At 54.2% G+C, this 13,085-nt stretch overlaps 2 protein-coding genes across 6 annotated transcripts in view; both read right to left on the reverse strand.

The window, feature by feature from the left end:
• Positions 1-4: 4 nt before the first annotated feature.
• Positions 5-1,960, reverse strand: LOC117008360. Of its 5 annotated transcripts, none has more exons than XM_033082161.1 (3): positions 1,790-1,960; positions 1,697-1,711; positions 5-1,606 (listed from the first exon to the last, which is right to left on the reverse strand). In XM_033082161.1, the coding sequence occupies exon 3, from the start codon at positions 1,425-1,427 to the stop codon at positions 363-365; it is 1,065 nt and encodes a 354-aa protein (XP_032938052.1). In that variant the 5' UTR covers positions 1,428-1,606; positions 1,697-1,711; positions 1,790-1,960; the 3' UTR covers positions 5-362. The 5 variants fall into 5 exon arrangements, with proteins under 5 accessions (XP_032938052.1, XP_032938051.1, XP_032938050.1 ...); XM_033082160.1 differs by lacking the exons at positions 1,697-1,711; positions 1,790-1,960 and having other exon boundaries at positions 5-603; positions 648-1,049; positions 1,156-1,613; XM_033082159.1 differs by lacking the exons at positions 1,697-1,711; positions 1,790-1,960 and having other exon boundaries at positions 5-986; positions 1,029-1,613.
• A 177-nt stretch (positions 1,961-2,137) lies between these two features.
• Positions 2,138-13,085, reverse strand: part of CERS1 (ceramide synthase 1) — a 29,773-nt gene continuing 18,825 nt past the window's right edge. The window contains exons 2-7 of the mRNA XM_033082155.2: positions 11,216-11,375; positions 9,392-9,572; positions 7,835-7,996; positions 5,559-5,706; positions 3,200-3,315; positions 2,138-2,265 (exon numbers count right to left, since the gene is read on the reverse strand). Of these exons, the coding sequence (XP_032938046.1) occupies positions 2,223-2,265; positions 3,200-3,315; positions 5,559-5,706; positions 7,835-7,996; positions 9,392-9,572; positions 11,216-11,375 (810 nt within the window). The 3' untranslated portion in view covers positions 2,138-2,222. The remainder of the gene's footprint in view (positions 2,266-3,199; positions 3,316-5,558; positions 5,707-7,834; positions 7,997-9,391; positions 9,573-11,215; positions 11,376-13,085) is intronic.

Genomic DNA, 13,085 nt, shown 5'->3' on the forward strand with positions numbered 1-13,085 from the left:
GTCCCAAAACCCCCCAGTCCCTGTCCCAAAAACACCAGTTCTTGCCCCCAAAAATCACAAATTTCTGCCCCAAAAATCACCAGTCCTTGCCCCAAAAATCATCAATTTCTGCCCCAAAAATCACCAGTCCTTGCCCCAAAAATCATCAATTTCTGCCCCAAAAATCACAAGTTCCTGCCCCAAAAATCACCAATTTCTGCCCCAAAAATCACCAATTTCTGCCCCAAAAATCACCAATCCATGCCCCAACCCCCAGGTCCCCCAGTCCCTTCCAGGCCATCCCAGCAGAGCTGTCACCACCCCACGGATGTCACCTCCCCCCAAACCCACCCAGCTCAAAGCCAGCTCTACAAAATTCAGTTTTATCCCCCCAAAATCAGCCCAGCTCCGCTCCGGCCCCGCAAATCCCAAAGAATTCCCGAGGAATTCGGAATTCCCAAGGATTCCTGGGATGCTCCTCTGGGGGGACAAAGTCCTGTCACAGCTTGGGGACATTTCCAGCAGCTCCATTCAGGGCTCAGACACAAACAGGGAAGGAGCAAAAATGGGAAAATCCCAAAAATTCCCACCCTGACACCTGGAAAAAATGTCCTGAACGGCGAGGGGACAACGAGGGGACAACGAGGGGACAACGAGGGGACAACGAGGGGACAACGAGGGGACAACGAGGGGACACAGCAGGGTCCAAACCCACAGAGCTGCCCAGGACAGGGAGCTGGGAAACTGCCTGGAAATGCAAGAGAGGAGCAGGAAATTTCTGGTTTTCCTGGAAATCCAACCCAGAGGAGAAGGAATTCTGTGTTCTGGAAATCCAAGAGAGGAACAGAAATTCTCTGTTTTTCCTGGAAATCCAAGAGAGGAGCAGGAATATTCCCTGTTTTTCCGGGAAATCCAGTCCAGGTAAGAAGGAATTTTCTGGTTTTCCTGGAAATCCAAGAGAGGAGCAGTTGGGAATCCAATCCAGGGGAACAGGAATTCTCTGTTCTTCTAGAAATCCAACTGGAGGAACAGGAATTCTCTGTTCCTCTGGAAATCCAAGAGAGGAGCAGTTGGGAATCCAATCCAGGAGAACAGGAATTCTCTGTTCTTCTGGAAATCCAACTGAAGGAGCAGGAATATTCCCTGTTTTCCTGAAAATCCAACCCAGGAGAGAAGGAATTCTCTGTTTTCCTGGAAATCCAGTTGGAGGAGCAGGAATTTTCTGTTTTTCCTTCACTCCTGGGTTCAGGGACCTGCAGGATCCTTTTCCAGCCACCCCAAACCCTCCACGGGGTTTTCCAAACAAACCAAACCAAACCTGGAGCTCCTGGGGTGGATCTGACCCAGAGGTGACCCAGAGGTGACCCAGAGGTGACCCAGAGGTGACCCAGAGGTGACAGTGACAGCCCCAGGGTCACCTCTGCAGCTGGAGCACATCTGGAGCACATCTGGAGCACATCTGGGCCCCCCAGGGCAGGACAGAGCAGCTGGGAAGGGACAGGGGGAACCACAGAACGTGGTTGGGTCCTGGCAGAGCTGTGGTGTGTCCTGGGCAGAGTCAGGTCCTGGCAGGGCTGTGGTTGGGTCAGGGGTGAAGTTGTCCTTGGGCCTGTCCTTTGCAGGGTCCTGGCAGGGTTCTGGGCAGGGCCAGGTCCTGGCAGGGCTGTGGCTGGGTCCTGGTAGGGCTGTGGTGTGTCCTGGCAGGACCAGGTCCTGGCAGGGCTGTGGTTGGGTCCTGGCAGGGGTCGGGGTGAAATTCTCCTTGGACCTGTCCTTTGCAGGGTCCTGGTAGGGTCCTGGGCAGGGCCAGGTCCTGGCAGGGCTGTAGTTGGGTCCTGGGCAGAGCCAGGTCCTGGCAGGGCTGTGTTGGGTCCTGGCAGGGGTCGGGGTGAAGTTCTCCTTGGATCTGTCCTTTGCAGGGTCCTGGCAGGGCTGTGACTGTGTCCTGGGCAGGGCCAGGTCCTGGCAGGGCTGTGGTTGGGTCAGGGGTGAAGCTCTCCTTGGGCCTGTCCTTTGCAGAGTCCTGGCAGGGTCCTGGCAGGGCTGTGGTTGGGTCAGGGGTGAAATTCTCCTTGGGCCTGTCCTTTGCAGGGTCCCAGGGCTGTAGTTGGGTCCTGGGCAGAGCCAGGTCCTGGTAGGGCTGTGGCTGGGTCCTGGCAGGGGTCAGGGGTGGAATTCTCCTTGGGCCTGTCCTTTGCAGTGTCCTCTGCAGGGTCCTGGGCAGGGCCAGGTCCTGGCAGCTCTCACAACCTCTTGTCCTTCACGAGGCCGTTCTTGAGGTGCAGCCTGGGGGGAGCAGAGCTCGGGATCAGCCCCACAGAATTCCCTGCCCCCTTTCCCTGTCCCAGCTCTGAACAGTCTGACAGAGCCAGAACAGCTCCCAGAGCTCAGGGACAGCTCAGAGCCCTTCCAGGACCTGAAGGGGCTCCAGGAGAGCTGGGGAGGGATTTGGGATAAGGATTGGGATTGCAGGACACAGGGAATGGATTTGGGATGGGAATCTGGGTGGGATTTGGGGAAGGAATTCCTGCCTGGGAGGATTCAAGGCCAGGCTGGAGAAGGGAAATTCCAGAAATTCCTTGGAGCTGCTTGCAGAGCCTGAAGGGGCTCCAGGAGAGGATTTGGGATTCCAGGACACAGGGTTGGGGTTGGGATTGGGGTGGGATTTTGGGAAGGGATGGAATTCCCAGAGCAGCTGGGGCTGCCCTGGATCTCTGGAATGTCCCAGGAAAGGTGGGAGAAGGATCCAGAAAAACCTTGGAGCAGCTTCCAGACCCCAAAAGGAGCTTTGAGAGAGGGATTTGGGATAAAGGATGGGAATTCCAGCATATGGGAAATTGATTTAAATTAGAAAATAGGAATTTCGGTGGGATTTTTTTGGGAAAGAATTCCTGGCTGGGCTGGAATTCCCAGAGCAGCTGGGGCTGCTCCATCCCTGGAATGTCCAAGGAAAGTGGGAAAAGGAAAATTCCAGGAAAACCTTGGAGCTTTTTTGAGATCCTAAAGTGACTCCAAGAAACCTGGAGAAGGATTTGGGATAAGGGATGGAATTCCAGGGTGTGGGGAATGGATTTAAACTGGAAAAGGTGAATTTGGGTGGGATTTTTTGGGGAAGGAATTCCTGGCTGGGCAGCCCAAGGATGGTGGGAGGTGTCCCAGGGATGGGCCTGGATGAGTTTTGGGGATTTTCCAGGCTGGAATGTCCCCCCTGAGCACGTACCCCTCCTTGAGGGCCCGGATCCCCGCGCTCCTGCTCTCGGCCACGTCGTACTCGCGCACGTCGTTCACCTCCTGCACCTGCCCCAGCAGCACCTTGGCCACGAACAGCACGATGTACTGGGGACACAGGGGACAGGGAACCTCAGGGACAGCCCCAGAGAGGGGGGGACACAGCCCCAGAGCGGGGACAGGGGACAGGGACACTCAGGGACAGGGGACAGGGGACAGGGACACTCAGGGACAGGGGACAGGGGACAGGGACCCTCAGGGACAGCCCCAGCTCAGGGGGACTCTCCCTGCTGTGTCCCCCCTCTGGGGCAGGGCAGCTCCCCCAGCAGCTGGGAATGCAAGAGAGGAAAACAGGAATTCTCTGTTTTCCTGGAAATCCAACCCAGGGGAGCAGGAATTTTTTGTTTTTCCTGGAAATCCAACCCAGGGGAACAGGAATTTTCTGTTTTTCCTGGAAATCCAACCCAGGGGAACAGGAATTTTCTGTTTTTCCTGGAAATCCAGCCCAGGGGAACAGGAATTTTCTGTTTTCCTGGAAATCCAACCCAGGGGAACAGGAATTTTCTGTTTTTCCTTCAGCAAGGGGCAGCCCCCCCCAGGATGGGGTTTGTGACTCGGAACAGAATTCCTGGAACTGCCCCTCCCGGATTTCATGGCAGGGGTGATGGGATCAGCCCTGCCCTGTCCCCTGGGATCTGTCCTGTCCTGTCCCCTGGGATCAGCCCTGCCCTGTCCCCTGGGATCTCTCCTGTCCCCTGAGATCCCTCCTGTCCCATGGGATCTGCCCTGTCCCATGGGATCCTCCCTGTCCTGTCCCCTGGGATCAGCCCTGTCCTGTCCCATGGGATTTCCTCCTTCCCTGCCCTCCCCAAACCCGCAGGGCAGGGAAGTTCACAGGAATGTTCACTGGGATGTTCACTGGAATATTCACAGGAACATTCACAGGAAAATTCACTGGGATTTTCCCAGAGATGTTCACAGAAATATTCACAGGAATATTTACTGGGATTTTCACAGGAATATTCACAGGGATGTTCACTGGGATGTTCACAGGAATATTCACAGGAGCATTCCCAGGAATGTCCCCAGGGATGTTCACTGGGAAGTTCACTGGGATTTTCACAGGAACATTCACAGGAATGTCCCCAGGGATTTTCACAGAAATATTCACTGGAATGTTCACTGGGATTTTCCCAGAGATGTTCACAGGAATATTCACAGGAACGTTCACTGGGATGTTCACTGGGATATTCACAGGAATATTCACAGGGATGTTCACTGGGATATTCACAGGAATATTCACAGGAATATTCACAGGAGCATTCCCAGGAATGTCCCCAGAGATGTTCTCAGAAATATTCACAGGAACGTTCACTGGGATTTTCACTGGGATATTCACAGGAATATTCACTGGGATGTTCCCAGGGATTTTCACAGGAACATTCACAGGAACATTCACAGGAATGTCCCCAGGGATGTCCCCAGGAATATTCACAGGAACATTCCACAGGAATGTTCCCAGGAACATTCACAGTGATGTCCCCAGGGATGTCCCCAGGGACGTTCTCAGCCCGTTGTCACCTCTCTGCAATCCCAGCCCTCCCATCCCGGCCACCCCAGGGGTGTCAGACACTCGCAATTCCACAGGAACCCCCCCAGGCTCCCCCGCCCCCAAATCCCCCAAATCCTCCTCCAGCGCTGCAGTGCCAGCAGCGAGGTGACCCCAAGGGAGGGGACATTGCCTGCTGTCCCCAAGGCCAGTTTGGGGTCCCTGTGGGGTCCCTCTGTGTCCCTGCTGTCCCTGTGTGTCCCTGTGGGGTCTCTGTAGGGTCTCTGTAGGGTCTCTGTGTGTCCCTGTGTGTCCCTGCTGTCCCTGTGTGTCCCTGTCTGTCCCCGAGTGTCCCTCTGTGTCCCTGCTGTCCCTGGGTGTCCCTCTGTGTCCCTGCTGTCCCCATGTGTCCCTCTGTGTCCCTGCTGTCCCCGTGTGTCCCTGCTGTCCCTGTGTGTCCCCATGGGTCCCTGCTGTCCCTGTGTGTCCCTGCTGTCCCCATGTGTCCCTGTGTGTACCTGCTGTCCCTGCTGTCCCTGCTGTCCCCATGTGTCCCTGCTGTCCCTGCTGTCCTTGTCTGTCCCCACGTGTCCCTGCTGTCCCCGAGTGTCCCTGCTGTCCCTGCTGTCCCTGTGTGTCCCTGTGTGTCCCCCTGGGTCCCTCTGTGTCCCAGCAGCCCCGTGTGTCCCTGCTGTCCCTGTGTCTCTCTGTGTCCCCATGTGTCCCTGCTGTCCCTGCTGTCCCTGCTGTCCCCATGTGTCCCCGTGTGTCCCCGCGTGTCCCCGCCCCCCCGGGCACGCACCAGGAACCAGTAGATGTTCATGAGGGTGAGCAGGAGCAGCAGGGCGTTGAAGAAGAAGTAGAAGGGGATGTTGGGCACGGCCTGCAGGCTGCAGTGACACGTGGTGTACAGAACCTTGAGGGGAAACCAGTACAGGCGGAACCAGAACCTGCGGGGACAGGGACAGGGATGGGACAGTCAGACAGGGACAGGGACAGTTAGACATGGGACAGGGACAGGGACAGTCAGACAGGGGACAGGGACAGGGACGGTCAGACATGGCCACAGGACAGGGACAGAGCCATGGGACAGGCATGGGACAGGACAGTCAGAGAGGGGACAGGGATGGGACAGTCAGACAGGGACAGGGACAGTCAGACAGGGGACAGGACAGGGACAGGGACAGTCAGACAGGGACAGGGACAGTCAGACAGGGGACAGGGACAGGGATGGGACAGGGATGGGACAGGGACAGTCAGACGGGGACAGGGAGAGTCAGACAGGGACAGGGACAGGGACAGTCAGACAGGGGACAGGGACAGGGACAGGGACAGTCAGACAGGGACAGGGACAGGGATGGGACAGAGACAGGGACAGGGACAGGGACAGTCAGACAGGGACAGGGACAGGGATGGGACAGGGATGGGACAGGGACAGTCAGACGGGGACAGGGAGAGTCAGACAGGGACAGGGACAGGGACAGTCAGACAGGGGACAGGGACAGGGACAGGGACAGTCAGACAGGGACAGGGACAGGGATGGGACAGGGACAGGACAGGGACAGGGACAGGACAGGGACAGTCAGACATGGGACAGGGACAGGGATGGGACAGAGATGGGACAGGGACAGGGACAGTCAGACAGGGGAGAGGGACAGTTAGACAGGGGACAGGGACAGGGACATGGACAGGGACGGGACAGGGACAGTCAGACAGGGGACAGGGACAGTCAGACATGGGACAGGGACAGTCAGCCTGGGATAGGGACAGGGATGGGACAGGGACAGTTAAACATGCGTCAGGGACAGGGATGGGACAGGGATGAGACAGGGACAGGGATGGGACAGTCAGACATGGGACAGGGATGGGACAGGGACGTGTCAGCCATGAACACGGGACAGGGACAGGGACACGTTAGCCATGGAACAGGGACAGGGACAGGGACACAGCCATGGCCACAGGACAGGGACAGGGACAGGGTGGGGTCAGTGTCCCCCTGGCAGGGCACAGAGCCAGCACAGCCCCCCCTGCCCTGGCACAGGGTGAGGGACACAGAAACAGCAGGGAAGGTCGGGATGGGGATTGGGATCGGGATTGGGATTGGGATTGGGATTGGGATTGGGGTGAGGGACACGGAGCCAGCAGGGAAGGTCAGGATCAGGACTGGGGTTGGGATCAGGATCAGGAATTGCGATCAGGATCAGGAATTGGGATTGGGATGGGGATCAGGATGAAGGACAGGCTCACCAGCTGAGGCTGAAGGCCAGGTAAGTTGGGATTGGGATCAGGATCAGGGACAGGAATTGGGATCAGGATCAGGATCAGGAATTGGGATCAGGATCAGGATCAGGAATTGGGATGAGGATGAGGGACACCCTCACCAGCTGAGGCTGAAGGCCACGCAGGTTGGGATTGGGATCAGGAATTGGGATCAGGGACAGGAATTGGGATCAGGGACAGGAATTGGGATCAAGATCAGGATCAGGATCAGGGTCAGGAATTGGGATCAGGATTGGGATCAGGACTGGGATCAGGAATTGGGATGAGGATGAGGAGCACCCTCACCAGCTGAGGCTGAAAGCCAGGCAGGTTGGGATTGGGATCAGGATTGGGATCAGGGTCAGGATCAGGATTGGGATCAGGATTGGATGAGGACCACCCTCACCAGTTGAGGTTGAAGGCCAGGCTGGTTGGGACTGGGATTGGGGATCAGGATCAGGAATTGGGATGGGGATGAGGATGAAGGACACCCTCACCAGCTGAGGCTGAAGGCCAGGCAGGTTGGGATTGGGATCAGGAATTGGGATTGGGGATGAGGATCAGGAATTGGGATGAGGATGAGGAGCACCCTCACCAGCTGAGGCTGAAGGCCAGGCAGGTTGGGATTGGGATCAGGAATTGGGATCAGGATTGGGATCAGGAATTGGGATCAGGATGAGGATCAGGATGAGGATGAGGAGCACTCTCACCAGCTGAGGCTGAAGGCCACGCAGGTTGGGATTGGGATTGGGGATCAGGATCAGGAATTGGGATCAGGATGAGGATGAGGATCAGGATGAGGATGAGGAGCACCCTCACCAGCTGAGGCTGAAGGCCACGCAGCCCGCGTTGGCCAGCGCGTCGTTGAGCCGGTGGAAGGCGCCGCCGCGGTGCTTGAAGTAAACGTTGAGCTTGGTGAACTCGAGCTGCACGTCATTGATGTCGTGCAGGAACAGCACCAGGATCCCCACGTTGTGGTACCTGGGAGATGGGAATGGGGGAAAATGGGGGGGAAATGGGGGGGAAATGGGGGGGAAATGGGGGGGAAATGGGGGGGAAATGGGGGAAATGGAAATGGGGAGATGGGGAAAATTGAAATGGAGGAATGGAAATGGGAGAAATGGGAAATGGGGGAATGGAAATGGGAGAAATGGGAAATGGGGAAATGGGGAAATGGGGGAATGGAAATGGGAGAAATGGGAAATGGGGAAATAGGGAAATGGGGGAATGGAAATGGGAGAAATGGGAAATGGGGAAATGGAAATGGGGAAATGGAAATGGGGAAATGGGTGGAATGGAAATGGGGAAATGGGGAAAATGGAAATGGGGAAAATGGAAACGGGGGAAATGGAAATGGGGAGATGGGGAAATGGGGAATGGGGGAATGGAAATGGGAGAAATGGAAAATGGGGAATGGGGGAAATGGAAATGGGGAAAATGGAAATAATGGGGAAATGGGAGAATGGAAATGGGAAATGGGGGAAATGGAAATGGGGAAAATGGGGAAAAACAGAGAAAATGGGGGGAAAGGGATGGGGAAATGAGGAAAAACAGTGGGGAAAGAAAGGGAGGGAGGAAAAAAAAGAGGAAAAAAGGGGGAAAAAATAAGGGAGGGAAGGGGAGAAAAAATGGCAGAGGAAAAAAAGGGCTCCCCACAGCACCCATGAATTTTGGGCTCCCCACAGCTCCCTGTAGATTTTGGGGCTCCCCACAACCCCCACAGGAATTTGGGGCCCCCCACAGCACCCCATGGTTTTGGAACTCCCCACAGCACCCAGTGGATTTTGGGGCTCCCTCCATGGATTTTGGGACTCCCCACAGCCCCCCCCTGGAATTTAGGGCTCCCCTCAGCCTCTCATGGATTTTGGGGCTCCCTACAGCCCCCATGGAAATTTGGGGCTCCCCACAACCCCCCTGGACTTTAAGGCTCCCTGCAGCTGCCCTGATTTCTGTGGCTCCCCACATCCCCCATGGATTCTGGGGTTCCCCTCAGCCCCCCATGGATTTTGGAGCTCCCCATAGCCCCCCCTGGAATTTGGGGCTCCCCACAGCACTCAGTGGATTCTGGGGCTCCCCACAGCCCCCCCATGGATTCTGGAGCTCCCCATAGCCCCCACAGGAATTTGGGGCCCCCCACAGCCCCCCCAGGATTTTGGGGCTCTCCGTGGATTCTGAGGCTCCCTGTAGCACCCCCCAGGATTCTGGGGCTCCCCCCATGGATTTTGTTGCTCCCCACAGCCCCCAGTGAATTTTGGGGCTCCCCACAGCCCTCCAGGATTTTGGGACTCCCCACATCCCCCCATGGATTTTGGGGTTCCCCACAGCCCCTCCATGGATTTTGGGATTCCCCACATCCCCCCCAGGCTCGGGGCTCACCTGAAGGCGTAGGAGGCGGCGATCAGCACCAGGGCCACCACGTGGTGCAGCAGCATCACCAGCGAGTCCTTGCGCCACGTGTCCATGTAGGCCGTGGCGTAGAGCGAGTGCCCGTAGAAGCTGCCCTGCAGCAGGTAGGCCAGGGCGATGTCCCGCGGCACCGCCATGCCCCGCTGCCAGCCTGGGCAAAGGGACAGCGAGGGTGGGGTTGGTTAACTGGGTTTGGCCTGTTGGGTTAAGTTAACTGGGTTTAGTTCATTGGGTTAGGCTCGTTGGGTTTGGATCGGCGTGGGTTTTGTTAATTGGGTTTGGTTAATTGGTTTTGGCCAATTGGGTTTGGTTTTCTGATGATTGGGTTTGCCTCATTGGGTTTGGCCAATTGGGTTTGGTTTTCTCATGATTGGGTTTGGTTAATTGGGTTTGGCTGATTGGGTTTGGCTGATTTGGTTTGGTTCGTTGGGTTTGGTTAATTAGGTTTGGTTAATTGGGTTTGGTTTGCTCATGATTGGGTTTGGTTCATTGGGTTTGGTTCATTTGGTTTGGCTTGATTAACTGGGTTTGGTTCATTGGGTTTGGTTCATTGGGTTTGGTTAATTGGGTTTGACCAGCTGAGTTTGGTTAATTGGGTTTGGTTAATTGGGTTTGGTTGGTTGGGTTTGGTTAGTTGAGTTTGCCTGATTGGGTTTGGCTCATTTGGTTTGGCTTGGGTGTGGTTAATTGGTTTTGGTTAATTTGGTTTGGTTAATTGGTTTGGTTCACTGGGTTTGGCCGATTGGTTTTGCTGATTGGGTTTGGCTTGGGTTTGGTTAATTGGGTTTGGCCAATTGAGTTTCTCATGGGTTTTCTCATGATTGGGTTTGGTTCATTGGGTTTGGCTCATTGGGTTTGGTTCATTGAGTTTGGCTGATTGGGTTTGGTTAATTGGGTTTGGTTAATTTGGTTTAGTTAATTGGGTTTAGCCAATTTGGTTTGGTTTTCTCATGATTGGGTTTGGCTGATTTGGTTTGGTTAATTGGGTTTGGCTGATTGGGTTGGTTGATTGGATTTAGTTAATTTGATTTTGGTTAATCGGGTTTGGACAGTTGGGTTTGGCTCATTGGGTTTGGTTTTCTCATGACTGGGTTTGGTTAATTGGGTTTGGCTGATTTGGTTTGGTTAATTGGGTTTGGCCAGTTGGGTTTGGCTAATTTGGGTTTGGTTAATTGGGTTTGGTTAATTGGGTTTGGCTCATTGTTACCAGTCACAATTGGTCAAAAAAAGGGAATTTTGTCCAATTAAAAAAGGGAATTTTGGGGCTGTGCCCTTTGTACACCCAGAACACAATCTAAAAAGAGAATTTTACATGGTCTAAAAGGGAATTTTACATGATCCAAAAGGGAATTTGGGGCTGTACCCCTCTATACACCCAGAACATGATCTAAAAAGGGAATTTTACATGATCCAAAAGGGAATTTTGGGCTGTACACCCATAACATGATTTAAAAAGGAAATTGGGGCTGTACCCCTCTATACACCTAGAAAATGATCTAAAAGGGAATTTTACATGATCTAAACAGGGAATTGGGGGCTGTACACCCAGAACATGATCTAAAAAGGGAATTTTACATGATATAAACAGGGAATTTTACATTATATAAAAGGAAATTTTACATTATCTAAACAGGGAATTTTACATGATATAAAAGGGAATTTTACATGATCTAAAAAGGGAATTTTACATGATATAAACAGGGAATTTTACATTATATAAAAGGGAATTTTACATTATCTAAACAGGGAATTTTACACAATCCAAACAGGAATTTGTGTTTTCCATTCCCTCACCGCGGAAAGCCGCAGCCGGCTCGTGGAAGAAGCGGTGCTCGGTGCAGAAGAGCAGGAAGGCGCCGTAGGACCAGGACAAGGAGTAGAAAAGGAATTTCCAGGCGCTCTCGGGCATCTTGGCAGCATCTCGGGGCTGCAGGCGGCACCACTCCCCCAGGGGCTGCGGGAAAAGGGAGTTTGGTGAGAAAAAGGGGAATTTTGGTGAGAAAAATGGGAATTTTGGGGAGAAAAATGAGAATTTTGGGGGGGAAAATGGGATTTTGGTCAGAAAAATGGGAATTTTGGTGAGAAAAATGGGAATTTTGGTGAGAAAAGGGAATTTTGGGGAGAAAAGAGGGAATTCTGGTCAGAAAAGGGAATTTTGGTCAGAAAAGAGGGAAAAGGGGCAGAAAAAAGGGAATTTTGGTCAGAAAAAAAAGGAATTTTGGTCAGGAAAGGGAAATTTGGTGAGAAAAGAGGAGGGAATTTTGGTCAGAAAAAAGGGAATTTTGGTTGGTCAGAAAAGAAGGAATTTTGGTGAGAAAAGAGGGAAAAGGAGTAGAAAAAAAGCAATTTTGGTCAGAAAAAAAGGGAATTTTGGTCAGAATAAACAGATCCAACAAAGCATGGGCTCGTTTTTTTTTGGGAAATAAATGGACCCAAAACGAGACACAGCTTCATTTTTTTGGGGGAATAATTTGACCCAGCAAGGCACAGCCTCATTTTTGGGGGGAATAAATGGATCCAGAAAGGCACAGGCTCATTTTTTTGGGAAATAAATGGACCCAAAATGAGACACAGCATCAATTTTTTGGGGAATAATTTGACCCAGCAAGTCACAGCCTCATTTTAGGGGATAAAAAAGGATTTTTTGGGAACCAAACCCACCCCAAATCCCCCCTCAGAAGCTCCCTGGGAGCTCCAAGCTGAGCTGGAGGTGAAAACAAAATTCCTGGGCAGTAACTGGACCCTGGCCCAGGTCAGCACTTTGTGTCCTAAATTAAGGCCCCAGCTGTCCCCACGCTGGGGCTGCTCTGCTTTTCTGCAACCCCAAAAGTTCTGATTTCCTGGGCACGTCCCAGGGCTGGAATCGCTGCCAAGGGCAGGAAAGAGAGGAGGGAGCTCAGAGGGGATGAATGGAGCAGGGACAGAGAGAGCTGGGCACAGAGAGCAGGGAGGGGGCAGGGACAAGGCAGGGACAGGGACACGGGGACAAGGACAAGGCAGGGACAGGGATACGGGGAGAGGGACAGGGACAGGGACATGGGGACAGGGACAGGGACACGGGGACAGGGACAGGGACAGGGGGACAGGGACAGAGAGAACTGGGCACAGAGAGCAGGGAGGGGGCAGGGACAGGGACAGGGGGACAGGGACAGGGACACGGGGACAGGGATATGGGGACAGGGACATGGGGACAGGGACATGGGGACAGGGACAGGGACAGAGACAGGGACATGGGGACAGGGACAGGGACGTGGGGACAGGGATATGGGGACAGGGACAGGGACATGGGGACAGGGACAGGGGGACAGGGGGACAGGGATGGGGACAGGGGGACAGGGGGACAGCGACAGGGACAGGGACATGGGGACAGGGACAGGGACATGGGGACGGGGACAGGGACAGGGACATGGGGACAGCGACAGGGACACGGGGAGAGGGATATGGGGACAGGGATATGGACACGGGGACAGGGACAGAGACAGGGACATGGGGACAGGGATATGGGGACAGGGACAGGGATATGGGGACAGGGATAGGGACAGGGATAGGGACATGGGGACAGGGACATGGGGACAGGGATAGGGACACGGGGACAGGGATGGGGACAGGGACATGGGGACATGGGGACACAGATACGGGGACAGGGACACAGGGAAAGGGACAT

Source organism: Catharus ustulatus, chromosome 29, assembly GCF_009819885.2.
Source record: "Catharus ustulatus isolate bCatUst1 chromosome 29, bCatUst1.pri.v2, whole genome shotgun sequence".
Lineage (NCBI taxonomy): Eukaryota > Metazoa > Chordata > Aves > Passeriformes > Turdidae > Catharus > Catharus ustulatus.

Coding starts and splice junctions, on each gene's coding strand:
- LOC117008360 (XM_033082161.1), bottom strand. CDS start 1,427: ATGTGCTCCAGATGTGCTCCAGCTGCAGAGGTGACCCTGGGGCTGTCA.